This window comes from Prionailurus bengalensis, chromosome F2 (assembly GCF_016509475.1).
Source record: "Prionailurus bengalensis isolate Pbe53 chromosome F2, Fcat_Pben_1.1_paternal_pri, whole genome shotgun sequence".
Taxonomy (NCBI): Eukaryota; Metazoa; Chordata; class Mammalia; order Carnivora; family Felidae; genus Prionailurus; species Prionailurus bengalensis.
This window is the reverse complement of record NC_057353.1, coordinates 22,744,638-22,759,497: the sequence shown is the minus strand read 5'-3', so window position 1 is coordinate 22,759,497 and position 14,860 is coordinate 22,744,638. Positions and strand designations below refer to the sequence as shown.

The 14,860-nt window shown below is 38.3% G+C and overlaps 1 protein-coding gene across 4 annotated transcripts in view; it reads right to left on the bottom strand.

Annotated features, from left to right (window-relative positions):
- Positions 1 to 8,419: 8,419 nt before the first annotated feature.
- Positions 8,420 to 14,860, bottom strand: part of TERF1 (telomeric repeat binding factor 1) — a 34,577-nt gene continuing 28,136 nt past the window's right edge. For 3 of the 4 annotated variants that reach the window (XM_043601194.1, XM_043601195.1, XM_043601196.1), the window contains 2 exons: positions 13,933 to 14,036; positions 8,420 to 9,555 (listed from right to left, as the gene is read on the bottom strand). In XM_043601194.1, the coding sequence (XP_043457129.1) occupies positions 9,379 to 9,555; positions 13,933 to 14,036 (281 nt within the window). In that variant the 3' untranslated portion in view covers positions 8,420 to 9,378. Of the gene's footprint in view, positions 9,556 to 13,932; positions 14,037 to 14,860 lie in introns of those variants that run through there. The other variant, XM_043601197.1, reaches the window with a different exon arrangement.

The following is a 14,860-nucleotide window of genomic DNA, read 5'->3' as shown; positions in this document are numbered from 1 at the left end:
ATTTAAAAAAATCCTTCAGAAGTGATAGGCATACATATAAAGACTATCAGCGGTAAAGCTATGCTGTATTTATAGTTCCAGGATGTGTTCTATCATTTAACATATTTGAGTTGTATAAAATCATTTTTCACCTTATGTATTTAGTTTCTAGTGCTGGCCATTTATTACTTTCACAGTGAAGTACACTTTTTATTTTTTATTTTTTTAAATGTTTATTTTTTGAGAGAGAGTGTGAGTGGGGGAGGGGTAGGGAGAGAGGGAGACACAGAATCCAAAGCAGGCTCCAGGCTCCGAGCTGTCAGTACAGAGACCAATGCAGGGCTCGAACCCACGAACCGTGAGATCATGACCTGAGCCAAAGTCAGACGCTTAACCGACCGAGCCACCCAGGCACCCCACAGTGAACTATACTTTTGTTATTTCTGTTCTTGAGAAGAATTTCATAGGCTAGAAGACTTAAGTATTAAATAATGGTTTTGAGAAGCTTGTTATTAATTCTAGCAGAGTCCAAGGAAACAATTCATGACTGAAACTTATAGTCCAAGGGACTAAAGAAGAACTAACAATTCAATTTTCAAAGTTAAAGATCAGAGTATTTGAGACCTCTTCAGTATACTTTCTCAGTGAGTATCATACAGCTAGGGTCCTTTCCACAGACACTCTACAACGATGTGTAGATCGTAGAATTACTTAACAGATTGATTTTCAAAAGTGTATGTGGAAAGTAATTTGAACAAAAATAAATATACCAAAAAATATGTATACCCACTCAGGAAGGACAAAGGAAAGAATTAGGAATGGTGATCACTCAGAAGGGGAGCATGAAAAAGAAGAGATGGGAGGAAAAAAAGAAAAAGGATCAAGGTAAACTATAACCACATTATTCTCTTTTTACGATCTTTCTTGGGATGTTTTTATTTGCGATTGCTATAAATAATTAAGCATGAATACCAACAGCAATAATGTAGCCATCATATCTAGGTATGCGTAAAACGATGCAAAACTGGTTCTACCCTCTAAGAATATTCTAGTGAAGGTTCATATATATAACTCAAGTTGTTTAGAAAACAGAGACCTGGACATCTCATCAGTATTCGTGGATGCTTGAGGTCTAATGGAGTAAGTCCTCCAAAAACTAAGGGAAAATAATTTTAAAACTAGCATTCTCTATCAGCCAAACTACCAATAAAGCGTGAAGGCAAGATAAAGACTTCCAGAGGTACAAGGATTCAGAAGCCTTATTAGGGTCCTAAATAGGGTTTTTTTTTTTTTTTTTCCATTTAAACATGGCAGGTTGAACATATATTTGCCTCCCAATTCCCAATAAACTTACAGCTAAAGGATTTTTTTTTTTTTAAGATAAAAAATTTAATGATAAGAGGCTCAAGAGAGAAAAAGATGGCAGAAAAGGGATGGCCACCAGATTCTGGGACCAGAAAAGCAGATGGCTGTCTAAGAAGAGAGGAGACAGCCAAATGCCTACTGGAGTTAATCTGAGCAAGCAAGGTAATTTACAGCACCCTGGAAAGGTTCCAGATACTTCCTTTAATGGAATGGTTGACAACTGGCACATGAGACAGAGCCTTAGATTCTCTGCAGCCAGGCAACAGCCTCACAGGTCTACTCTTGGGAGGGACTCCTGATTGGAAATGCCAGAAACAACTGAGAACAGAAACTGAGTGAGTCTCCTTTCTGAACTGTGACCCCCCCCTCCCCCCCACCCCCAAGGTCTCTCCACCACGTTCTCTGAGATACTGCAAGCAGGGGCATATGCTTCCCTCCCTCACTCCCACTCCCGTTCGCTCGCAGCAGTATGTTAGATTCCTCTCTGAGGAAATCCATCATCCAAGAGAAGTGACTGCAGGTACTGACAGTTAAAATAGCCAAGTTCCTGTCCGATCACTATCCAGGGATGCCTGGATCTCGACGTGGGAGTGTCCATCAGTGCTCACAGAGCTTCCTGTCAGCTTTTTAATCCTCACTCATAAATATAAATGAATAGTCCAGGACAAGCAGACACTTGGGGAAAACCACTAGCAAACAGAGAAACCAAAATTAAAAAGAAAACAATCAAACAACAGAACAAACTCAGAGGCAATAAGCAATGCCAGAATGAAAAGAGATGAAATAATATCAGTCGTGAAATAAGAACAGGATGCCCAGAAAAGGGAACATTAAAACCTTAAAAAGGAGAATTAAAACCTCTTGGATATTAAAAAGTTTGATAGGAGATATATAAATATTGTAAAATTTGGAAGTTTAGCAACATTTCCCCCACAAAGTAAACAAAAAAATTACACAGAGAAATTAGGAGGCAAAAGATAAAAAATCAGAAGATCAGAGACCCAACATCTGGATAATGGGAATTATAGAGATTACAAAGAAACTAGAAGGGAGATTAGTAAAGAATAATACGTTTTTCAGAATTTAGCATATGCATTTCCAAAGCCACTAGGTGTCTGTCTCATTAGTTAAAAAAAAAACCCAAAAAACAAAAAACGGGCGCCTGGCTGGCTCAGTTGGAAAAGTATGCAACTCTTGACCTCAGGGCTGAGTTTGAGTCCTATGTTAGATGTAGAGATTAAGTAAATAAATAAAACTTCAAAAAAAAAAAAATTCACATCCAAGCACATTACCATGCAATTCTAGATCATTGGAGACATAAGAGAATCTAAAAGCTTCCAGAGAGAAAAATGTAGATCACATGCCAAGGATTAGTAATAACAATGGTTATCAGACTACCTAAAGCAGTATTTGGCAACAAAGGCAAGAAAGCATTGCCTTTGAAATTCTATGACAAAGTATTTTCCAAATTAAAATTCTATAGCCCATAAAATTATCGGTCAAATACAAGGATAGAATAAGGATATTTTCAAACATGCAAGATGTAATAATTTTCCATCCTATGCATCTTTTTCTTGAGAAGGTACAGAAAGAGGTGCTGTACCTAAATGAGAGTGTAAACCATGAAAGAGGATCCAGGAAAAAGGAAATCCAATGCAGGAGAGATGACTGGAGTCCCCAGGGCAAAGATGATAAGCTTGAGAGCTGTGTGGCAGGCCTGGAGGGTGACGAGATGCAAGAGAGCAGGAGGAAGGGTGTCATCAAGAAAACAATGAAATCAACAGAATATCTGACATATTTCAATGTATTCAGAGATTTTCAGTTGGGTCAGAGAATTTGGAGATGATAAATGATGGGTACATACAGCTCAGGTGTAACGGAGAGTTGTAATAATGATTTAACCAAATGTGTGTACAAATACCCTGGAAGAACCGGGGAGGAGAAGCATGCATATGGTGCAACGTGTGTGTTTGTGGGAACTCGGGGCAGAGCATGCAAGAGACCCAAAAACCTCATCCTATATAGCGGAGGGTCAATAATCTAACAGCTCCAACTGGAAAATAACAAACAGCAGTATAAGCATATTTTTATTAACTATAAAAATCAATCCTTGAGAAGAGAGTTGAAAGAGTTCAGAATGGTTGGTCACCTTTAAGGAGAACTGTGGTCACCTTAAGGAGAACAGTGAAAGGGCAGAATATTTTCCATTTTAAGCCCCATGTTAAAATTTTACTTTTGAAACTATGAACATGGATTACTTTAAAAATGGAGATAAAAATTCCAAGGAAAAATTGAAAATGGAAGTATGGTCAAAATGTGAAGCAAACTAAAATATGGCATGATTTTGAGCTACTGGGGAAGGGGGAATGGGAGAGAGAGAGAGAATACAATTTACCTTGACACTTCTTTGAATTGCATAAATTCATGCTATAATAGCAGATTACATTTTTTGAGTTAGTCACACTTCTAGGATCTAATGTGAATAATATAGTCACTCTATAATCATAATACAGGTTTATTGGTTTCTGATTTTTTAGAATCAACCCATATCTAAAGCACAAAATATTCCATTATAATTATTAGACTGAAGGCTAAAAATGAACCAAATCAATCCAAACAGAGCCCTTGACCATGTGCTAGTAATAGGAGGGTGTGGGAAGCTGGGGAGAGCAGAAATGCAGAGTTTAGGGGTCCTGATTTCCTCATCCTACATCATGGAGCCAAGGAATCCTGTCTGAAGCTGATGGCTTAAGAGGAGCTTCAGTAACTCAAAGAAGTACGCTGAACTGAACGCAACTCAGGAGGAGCACCGGGAGGGGAGGAAAGTGGAGGGGGAGGGGAGTTAAATGTCTTCTGTGTCACATCAGGCAGTTACTGTTAATAGTAACAGCCCAGGGTAAGTACTCGGGAAGCACAAGCAAAATGACTCATCACAGGATTCACTTGGCTAACAACTCAGCAGAGTTGTTACTATAGTTTTTAACCACTTAGTAGTAGTAGAAAGCCTTAGAATTAGATGCTTAAAAAAAAAAAAAAGCATCTCTGAAATAATGAAAAAGTACTTGACAATGAAAAATACACTTCAATTACAGGTGCATTTTGAGCAATCCTTGTGTGTTATGCTTGCTGCTGCTCCTGCTGAGTTCCACTGGTATTGAGAACAGTGAGCTGGGCTTTTTTTTAATGAGGGACATCAACTTCCATGGACCAAAGAGGGGAGAGAATTCTATCTTTTTTCTTTTTTTTGATAGATAAAAGTGTTAATTATGGGCCATCAGCAACACAAGTTCTGTCACTCACAATGTAATTTTGCCAGTGCAAGTCAAAATAACTGAAGCTCGATTCCTCATCGGTCACCTGTAATTATTAAAACCATTGCACCTCATCAGGGTTTGTAAGAGTTACAATCCTTGCAAAGCAAAGCACTCACAAATTTATAAAGACAAAGAAAGATGTGAGCGCCTCAAGGACTCAAGTGGAAAAGGAAAACATTCTTTAAATAATTTTCTCATAAAAAACAAAAACAATGAGAAAGTATTATTCTTTTCCTTTGAGACTTGTAGATTTTACAAAGCATCGCATTTCTTATGTCAAATTTGTCTTCTATTTTTGCTCTTTCAACACAGATTAGATTTCAATGAAGCCTTACTTTAAACGTTGAGGTATTTTGACATATGAAGGGGTATGTGGTGGGGAAGGGTAAGTAAAAACAAACAAGTTTTTGGCTCTGGGCTGCAGTTCCCTCTTCCTTTGCCCTCCTTTGTGATTCTGGAGCTGGGCTCAGCCAACATCTCTTGACCTAACAGTTAAGCTTTATCAACAGAGGGCGCTGGAATAACTCCTAGTGACAGCAGCCCACGCCCTTCCTTCCAGAGATCCTATTATCCAGCGTGCTAGCTCTGTGGTAGAGTTCCAGCTGCAGCCTCCCCACACTGCCCAGCAATGGTGGGCTGCTTTGCCAGGGCAGCACCACCTGCACCCTCTGCCGGTTTCTTCACCTCCAGCGGGCTGTGCTCCGCCATTGGGCAGAGGAAAGGGGTGCCATTTTACACTCAGAAGTTCCATTATCGCCTTCCTCAGCAAGGGAGGCAGAATGCAAGCCCAACGCGACACTGAAGTGGGGTATTAATTAAACAGGGACACCCAAAAGACTGTATTCTTGGAGGAAAACTGAACCAGAAGTAAATCCAAAACTCTCCCCCTCTCCCTAAGGAATTGTGGGAGCATTACCTTGGCTTAATTCTGTCACCACAGTCCGCTGTCCTGTGGATTTGTGCCCCAAATTCTCCTTACCAGGCTGGTCTTTAGAAACCCCATTTTGTTAGCTTACTTTAAAAGTGGTTCTAAATTTGGAAACTTCCAAACCTGGAAGAAAAAAAAAAAAGAGAATTAAGACATTCCCAGCTTCAGAAGTAACTGCTCACCGAACAAAGTCCAATATATTTTAAAGAAAACAAAATCTAGAACTCAAAAGCAAAGGTCAGCAAACTAAAGCCTGCAAGTTAAATCTCGCTGCCGGTTGTTTTTGTAAATATAGTTTTATTGGAACACAGCCACACCTACTCAGTATTTATGTATATGGCTAACTCCAAGAAGACTTGACACACTGTTTGGCCCACAAAACCTAAACTATTTTATCTGGCCCTCTAGAGAGAAAACTTGCCAACCCCTGGCTTAGACCATTGATATTTAATATAATTATTGACATGGTTGGATTCCAGTGTGCCATATTTTTGTTTGCCCCTGTGGTTTTGTTTTTGCTTCCTGCCCTCCCCCCCGCCCCCATCACCTTTCATTTTCTTTTGGGTTATTTGAATAGTTTTTAATATTCCATTTTATGTTGGCTACATATTTGGGTTCTTTAACATGGTTTCCTAAGAGTTACAATATCATGACTATCTATTCAGTTAATTTAGGAAACAATATTATTCCTAATATTAGACTTCATGTAAATTGGAAAAGCCTTGTAGCAATAAACTGAAGCAATTCTGAGACTGAATATAAAAATGGACCTCATATGACCTTACAGACCTTATATGACAACAAACCCTGACCCACAAACTCTGCAGCAACCAGTTTAGGTTGCCAAATGAAACGTCTGTAGCAATCCACCCAGAACGGTCAGGACTTGGTCGATGACTGCCAACATCCTGATATTTTGTCCAAACTAAGGACCAATCCGAGTAAGCCAAATATGTTCCCCAAAACAATCACATAAGATGCCTGCTGCTAGTTGGCCAGGCTCCAGTTTCCTCATGCCAATGGCTTCCAAACAGAGCATGCCTGAAGCTTTGTGTTTTCACCGTAAAGCTTTCCCATTTACAAACTTCTTTCGGCCTGTGTCTCTGCAAAACACAAGTAGTCGTGGCTGACTCCCTCGCTATAACACGCCCTGAAGAAAACAGCCTGTCCTCACTTCTGAGTGGTTTTTATCTCCACAACTCAAAGATTCAACATAGTAAAGGTGATATAATCATAGATTACTGTATAAAAATGAACAAACTACAGCTACATCCATGAATCGAAAGAAAAAACACCATAAAATTGGTTGTTTCATTTAATCTGCTTAAATGCCTCAAGTCAAAAAGAGAAACAAGACATTCTCCTGGCCTTTGCAAATTGGCTGAATTGGGGCTCGTTCAACGTTCAGCCGATCACTTACCACTCTGCTTTATCTTCCACCTCCTGTATATGTGAAGCTCAAAGATTAGAGGTAGAGGCCTAGGGTCCTGCCAGGTCTGAGACTGTGCCGTCCTGGGCACGTGGGCAGCCTTCTGGATTCTGGTTTACATTGAGTCCTTCAAAGCGCCTTTCCTGTGCACCTCCCCACCCCCACGTATCTTGCTCCCCAGATTTTTCAGTCTGTGTGCCATTCCTGACTCTAGGCAGCTGTAGGCAATGTTTTTAAAGCCCCTTGAGAGTTCAAAAGGGGTAAGACAAAGGGAAACTTCTGGATTAAACTCTCAGAGAAATGCCAGACAGGTCAAAACACAACAGTGTGGTGAGAATGAGGTGCCCCTCCGGCACCATCAAGCCACACCAAGAAAACCAGCCACTGTCCCAAGTGCGGAAAGCAGGAACACCAAAAATTTCTCATGCAAGATGCAGTAGCCTCTTTATTAAGCACTCCTCCAGTTGTCTTAATTATATTCTCGAGTTTCAAAAATTAGATTCTCATAGTATTTGCCAGCTTCATAGTTGCCTCAGTAAAGGGAAAAGTCTTCGGAGCTCCCTACTCCACCATTTCGGTGAATGTCACTACATGGCATCTTAACAAAGATGAGACTTTAGAGATGGAGGCCGCCAGGGGCTGGAGGCATGACGCCAACAGGGAGAGGAGTGGCAAGGGGAGGCAGCCCTGTGGTGGTGGAACTGCTCAGGATCGTGCCTATGGTGGTGAAGATGTGAACCCACACAAGTGATAAATTATTTAGAACTAAATACACACCCACCATACGGTACAAGTAAAACCGGGGAATGTTCAGTACACTGGTGGATTGTCTTAGTATCCTGATGGTGAGACGCTGTAGTTTTATGAATATTGTGGGGAAACAAATTGGAGGAACAAGTGTACAAGCAACCTCTCTGTATCATTTAACAACTTCATGTGAATCTACAATTATCTCAAAAATTTTAAAGAAAAAATTCAGATTTAAGATGAAGTTTTAGAAATACATTATTCAACTTATTTTGCTTCTCCTTTTTACATATCCACAAGTCATATGATAGAAATTTATCTTTAAACTTAAATAGCTCTTTTAATAAGTAAAATAAAATTCTCAAGAAAGCACCATAGTATAGCATAAACACACTGATCTTTTTTAGTGGCACATAAAATAATTGAACATCTCACAGTTAATGGAAACTTAGAATTTGATGATTTATGGTATGTTTGGAATGAGGTTTACTTACAGGTCCATTTTGGCTCTTGTCGCTAGCTTTGGCACAAACCATCAAAATGTCTGTAATAAGCAATGGCAGTAACTAGTAAAGGACAGTCAAGAAGCATATAGTAATTATGCACATTTCCGTTTACTAGATGTATAAGAAAATAAATTCAGGAACAATGGGAAAGTAAGGTATGCAACTTTAATAAGAAATGAAATACAGATTACAAAATACTCCCATTTAATTTTGTACACCAATACTTCAATATTTTCACTCATTAAATAAAGCACATGTGACTCCAAATATCAAAGAATGCTCTTGGTTTATGACTAAATCCTGTAAAGAATAAAAGGTTGGTGAGAACTTAAAATTGTTAAGGTATTATGACATTGTTTATTTAGCATTTAACACAGACATCAAATAATCATGGTTAATACCAATTTAAGCATTTACAGAATACTACTTAGGCCCAATACTGATGTATTAAATGAAAATATCATAGAAACTGGTATTTATGGGACCATATTATAAAGCAGATTTTTTTTTAACACTGAAACAAAGTTAAATGTACCTAAATGAGACATGAAGCTATTCTTGGTAATAGTACAAATTTTGTTGTATGGATATTACTATTTTTAAGTTTTCTCCCTTATATGAAACTACTGTAAGGAAAATTTGAGTATATTACAAGTCATGGATTGCTTTGTACATGCTATAAATAAGCATATTAGTAACTAATATATTAAGGCCATAAATCAAGTCTTAGAGAAACTTTACTTTTATGTGTGTTACCAAGGTGAAGTCAGCCTACAGACGCAGAATAGGTTAACAGGAATACATTTTTTCTCTTACCAGGTTTTCATGGTTTTTTTTTTTGGCAGGGGGACAGGATTTGGGGATAAGATTATTGAAAGCACCAGGGTTCAATAAATTTACATTTTTTCAAAGGAAAAATATTCTTTAAGAATGCAATGATGGCATAGAATTTTACTCTTATAGCATCAATCTTCAGATTAAAGTGACACTGTAATCATACTGTAAAGCTTTAGATAAGAATTTTAAGACACATCAATGACCACCGGTTTCAAACAAAATGCCGTGATCAAACTATTTAACTGCCATTTTACCAAGCTTTTACAAACACATTCAGTCTTCACTGTCTGAGCAAATTAGTTTTAGCTTCTTCATAGTCCTCCATCTGTCTTTTAACATGACGCCTGTTCGGTTGTTGAATTTATAATGTAATAGTATTTTAGACCAGTGTCCCTCTCCGTATTTCCTCACACCAGATCTCAGATTCTTGTCTTCTTCCCAGAGCCATGCCTTATGATAAAATATAGAACAGTTATTCACAGAAATAAAATTCTTTAAAAAATTAAAGAACATACTATAAATCCAACTGTTTTTAATCAAAATAATATTAAAGTTTCTTTTTTTTCTTAATGTTTATTTTTGAGAGAGAGAGAGAGAGAGAGACAGTGTGAGTAGAAGAAGGGCAGAGAGACAGAGGGAGACACAGAATCCGAAGCAGGCTCCAGGCTCTGAACACAGAGTCCGACACGGGGCTTGAACTCACGAACCACAAGATCATGACTGGAGCCAAAGTCGGACGCTTAACCAACTGAGCCACCCAGGCACCCCAGTATTAAAGTTTCTAAAGGAGGAAGAATTTGCATGTACATTTCTTAGATTTCTGTAACAGCTTATAAGCTGTGGATCCATTTCACAGACAACAGAAGGTATACAAAATTTTACATAACATTTCAGAGGCTACCTAGACTCTCCTTTAAAATATCTATCCTGGGGCGCCTGGGTGGCTCAGTCGGTTAAACATCCAACTTTGGCCCAGGTCATGATCTCACAGCTTGTGAGTTCAAGCCCCGCATTGGGCTCTGTGCTAACAGCTCAGAGCCTGGAACTGCTTCAGATTCTGTTTCCCTCTCTCTCTGCCCCTCACCGGCTCACGCTGTCTCTCACAAAAAAAAATAAGTGTGAAAAAAAAAATCTATCACTTTTACAATCCCCAAGTTAAGAATTTCTGTTATGTAAGAAGTTGCTACAGTTTTGTTCAGTTTTTTAAGTTTATTTTTATTTATTTTGAGAAACAGAGAGCAAGCAGGGGAGGGGCAGAGAGAGAGAGAGAGGGAGACAATCCTAAGGAGGCTCCGTGCTGTCAGTGCAGAGCCCAGTGTAGGGCTTGAATTCACAAACCGTGAGGTTATGACCTGAGCCAAAATCAAGAGTTGGATGCTCAACTGACTGAGCCACCCAGGCACTCCAGTTTTGTTTGGTTTTAAAAAGTATTGGGGTGCTTGGACGGCTCAGTCAGTTAAGCTTTGGACTTCAGCTCAGGTCATGATCTCGCGGATCATGAGTTCGAGCCCCGCGTCGGGCTCTGTGCTGACAGCTCAGAGCCTGGAGCCTGCTTGGGATTCTGTGTTTCTCTCTCTCTCTGCCCCTCCCACTCATGTGTACACTTCTTCTCTCAAAAATAAAAAAAATAAACATTAAAAAAATAAAAAAATAAAAAGTAGTCATTGGTTTATGCAAATTTCAGATATACATACACCACAGTTTTCTTGTTCTAAGCTGAGCTAATTACTTTTAATAGAATGCACAGATGGTACCTGATACAACACAAAAGCTCAGATCTCTTAAAAAATAAATTAATATTCTCTGCCTGAATCCCCTTTAAGTTTCTGGGTACAAATTTAAACAGTATTTTCCAGTGTATCACATACAGCAGAGGTTAGCAAGCTACTGCCAAACTCCAGCCTTAGGCTGTTTGCACTGACCAGAAGCTAACAACGGTTTTTACATTTCAAAATAAGGTTTTTAAAGAAGAAAAAAATATGTGACAGAAACAGTATATGGCCCATAAAGCCTATTAAAATATTCACTACCTGGCCCTTTGCAGAGTTTGCCAACCTCTCACCTAGAAGTTAGTTATAATTTTGTCAAGTGAAGGTTAACCTCAGTTTTTAACATTAAGTATTTAATTTTTTCTTCTTGAAAAAGAGTTACTTTAATTTGATGCATTATCACTCTGTGATTGTTTATGCCTTCTTTTGTTTGATCTGAATGTTTGGATCTTGCAAACTTAATTTCATCTGTGATTTAAAGGCAAGGGTCTTTTAAAACATCATATGGAACATGTGATCATATAGCAAATAATAACATCATCTTTAAAAGTTTAAAGAGGCCCACTCCTACTTTCTATAAAAGGAGTTGATGCCACAATTGGCTTCACGGTGTCAGAACAAAAAGAAAACACAAGGACAGTACAATTTCATTTGAGTCTACTCTTTCGTTTCCTCTTTTTTGTTTCTTCATTTTCGATATCTGACTTCTTAGATTCCATTCATAATATCATATAATAAACAAAGGGTTTAAGATGACATTTTGGGACATAAAAAATCTGTATTCCTTGTGCTTTTCTGTCTTTTGCTTTCTTTTTTTAAAGTTTATTTAATTATTTTGAGGGGGGAACACGTGTGCGCATGAGCATGAGTGGGGGAGGGGCGGATGGAGAGGGAGTGAGAGAATCTGAAGCAGGCTCCACAGAGTGTGGAGCCCGATGTGGGGCTTGAACCCATGAAACTGTTGAGATAATGACCTAAACCAAAGTTGGATGCTCAAACGAGTCACTGAGGCGCCCCTGCTTTCCTTGAAATATTATACATAGAATCAACAAAAAAAATGATAACAACCCTGGTCAAGCCCATAACCCGCAAAATATAAAGAGCATATAACAAATTAAAACGCACCATTTTCTCTCCTATGGTTAAAAATGTTTTATGTAACTTATATTTGAAAATCGTATTGTCATTTTTAATGTCTTTCAGAAGAAAAAACCAATGCTCTATAATGCCTTAAAACGATACTATTTATAGTACCAAAAAGCCCCCAGTTATAGTAATTCCCATTACATACCATCTCTGGGGAAAAAAGTTTTTGTTGTCGAAAGACATTTACTTTTACTCTTTAATAGAATACATTTACAAAAGGAAGTCTCTTTTTAACCTGTGAGGATGGGGCACCTAGGTGGCTCAGTTGAGGTAGGCATCCAACTCTTCATTTCAGCTCAGGTCATCATCTCATGGTCAGGAGATCCAAGAGATCGAGGAGATCAAGCCCCAAGTGGGGCTCTGTGCTGGGTGTGGAGCTGGCTTAAGATTCTCTCTCTCTCCTTTCCTTCTGCCCCTCCCCTGCTTGTGCACATGTGCACTCTCTCTCTCTCTCTCTCTCTCTCTCTCAAAAACCCATAAAACTGTGATGAGGCAGGCAGAAATACCTTTGTCTGTTTCACAGACAAATGCAGCAAGGAGACTCTGTCCAATCAGAAGAATGAAAATGTTAACACAAAATAAGATGAAATCTGTCACTCAACTGAAAAAAATTGTCCCACCAAAAAGCCAACAGTGGAAAGCTAAAAATAAAATGAGGTACTTGTGATAGCCAAAGAATTCTTTTTTGGCAATAGTAAACAGTGACAGACAATACCATCTATGTTCTATTATTTAAATTATGGAGTTGATAACCCGTGTTTTTTTTTAAATACCAAAAAAAGAAAAAAACTTTTTTTTTTTATATATATCTATAAATAACATGTATGATCTCATTTGGAATTGTTGCCAGAAGAACTACAGGGAAAGGTCAATTAAAAGTATGAGGCGGGGTGCCTGGGTGGCTCAGGTGGTTAAGCGTCTGACATTGGCCTAGGTCATGCATGATCTTGCCATTCCCGAGTTCGAGCCCAGCCTTGGGCTCTGTGCTGACAGCTCAGAGCCTGGAGCCTATTTCGGATTCTGTGTCTGTCTGTCTGTCTGTCTCTCTGTCCCTCCCTCCCCTGCTCATATTCTGTCTCTCTCAAAAACAAATAAACATTAAAAAAAAAAAATTATGAGGCAGATGGGCACCTGGTGGCTCAGCTGGTTAAGTGTCTGACTCTTGGTTTCAGCGCAGGTTGTGACCTCGTGGTTCATGGGATCAAGCCCCGAGTGGGCCTCTGTGCTGGCAGTGGGGAGCCTGCTCGGGATTCTCCCTTCCATTTTCTCTTCCCCTCTCCAGCGTGTGCTCACTTTCTCAAAATAAATTAATTAAAAAAAAAAAATGTATGAGGCTGAGACTTCTAGCTCTGGGACATATAAAAAGCTTGGAAAGATCACTCCAGTTCTCAAAAGAAAAAAACTAAACTGAAAGTCAACGACTCTTTGTAGATCCACTAGAGAATTAACGCCAATAGGCAAACTGCTAACATAAAAACTAGAAAAACAAAAAGGGCGATATAGAGAATCACAGCTTATCAGGAAAAGAAGCTCACAGCTAGAGCCAGTACTGATAGAAACACATAACTATGATGGGTGAAGTGATGGAGACTCACTGTGGACAAGTTTGAATTAAAAAACTCCAGGTGCCCACAACTCCAACTCATCTCCAGCCAACTCCAGCCCCCGCTAGAGGAAATAAAAGCTGAGAAGCACATTGGATGGTTTTAGCCCGGGACACAACTCAGTCAACGAATTAGAAAAATCACAAAACTATAGAATACTTCCCCTCCTCCTGCATCTCACCATGGTATCTGGGCTCCTGTAAAACAACTGCCTCAGCTGGAAAAGCTGCTTCAAATTCTTACTAGGGAGTCTCTAGGGAAAACCAAAGACAGGAAGGGAGACAAAAATAAGGAAATATAATGAATACCTGTTTTTTCCTAGATCGACGTTTTCTGGAAGTTACTGGCTGACTGTTCAAAATGTGTCTTCTCTTGCTTTCAGTGGTTTGTCTGTTTTTTTCCTTTCCTCTACCTAAATGTAGAAATATAGTCATCAAAAACTGTGTCACATTAAAATAAAAAAGGGGATTATATTTTTAAAGGTTACCATGAAATTCCTATCTAGTATTTAGCTATTTTAAATAAAAGAACTCTGGCTGTTTAATTTTTTCCCCTTTGAATCTGGAAGCAGCACGGTACAATGCAAAGATCAGTTTCCAAAAATCATAGGGGGTATTGAATGCTGATGCTGATTCTTTTATATGTCTTTAAACAAGTTATTTTACCTCCCAGAACCATTTCTCATCATCTGCTAAAAAAAAAAAAAAAAAAAAAAAAAAAAAAAATTGAGTAATATTTATCTTACAGGATTGTTGAAATTCACTTAGGATAATGCTTAAGGAATATCTGACCTAGTGTAAGAATTGTAACCCTTCCCCATTCCTTCTTTTTTACATATAGTCAGTTTAGTAAGACAAAGATAAATGTACATGTTACTGAAAAGAAATAGAACTTAACTATTGAAAGAAAACTGTTTATGTAAAAACACTGAAAATCTCTACAAATAAAGAGTTTAGCAGGATGGTTGGATATAAGATCATTAAACAAAGCTCAATAGTATTTGTTTATTAGCAACAGTTAAAATACTTAATTAAAACAAGCAAAAGATAATATATGCAATAGTAACAAAAAATACAATATTCTTATAAATAAATCTAGCAAAAGTAGTCAAGATCTGTATGTATATAGTAAATTATAAAGCTTTACTATGTATGTGTATATATATACACTACACATTATAAGAAAATATATGAGACAATCTAAATAAGAGAAATATGCTGCATAGGAAGACTTCAT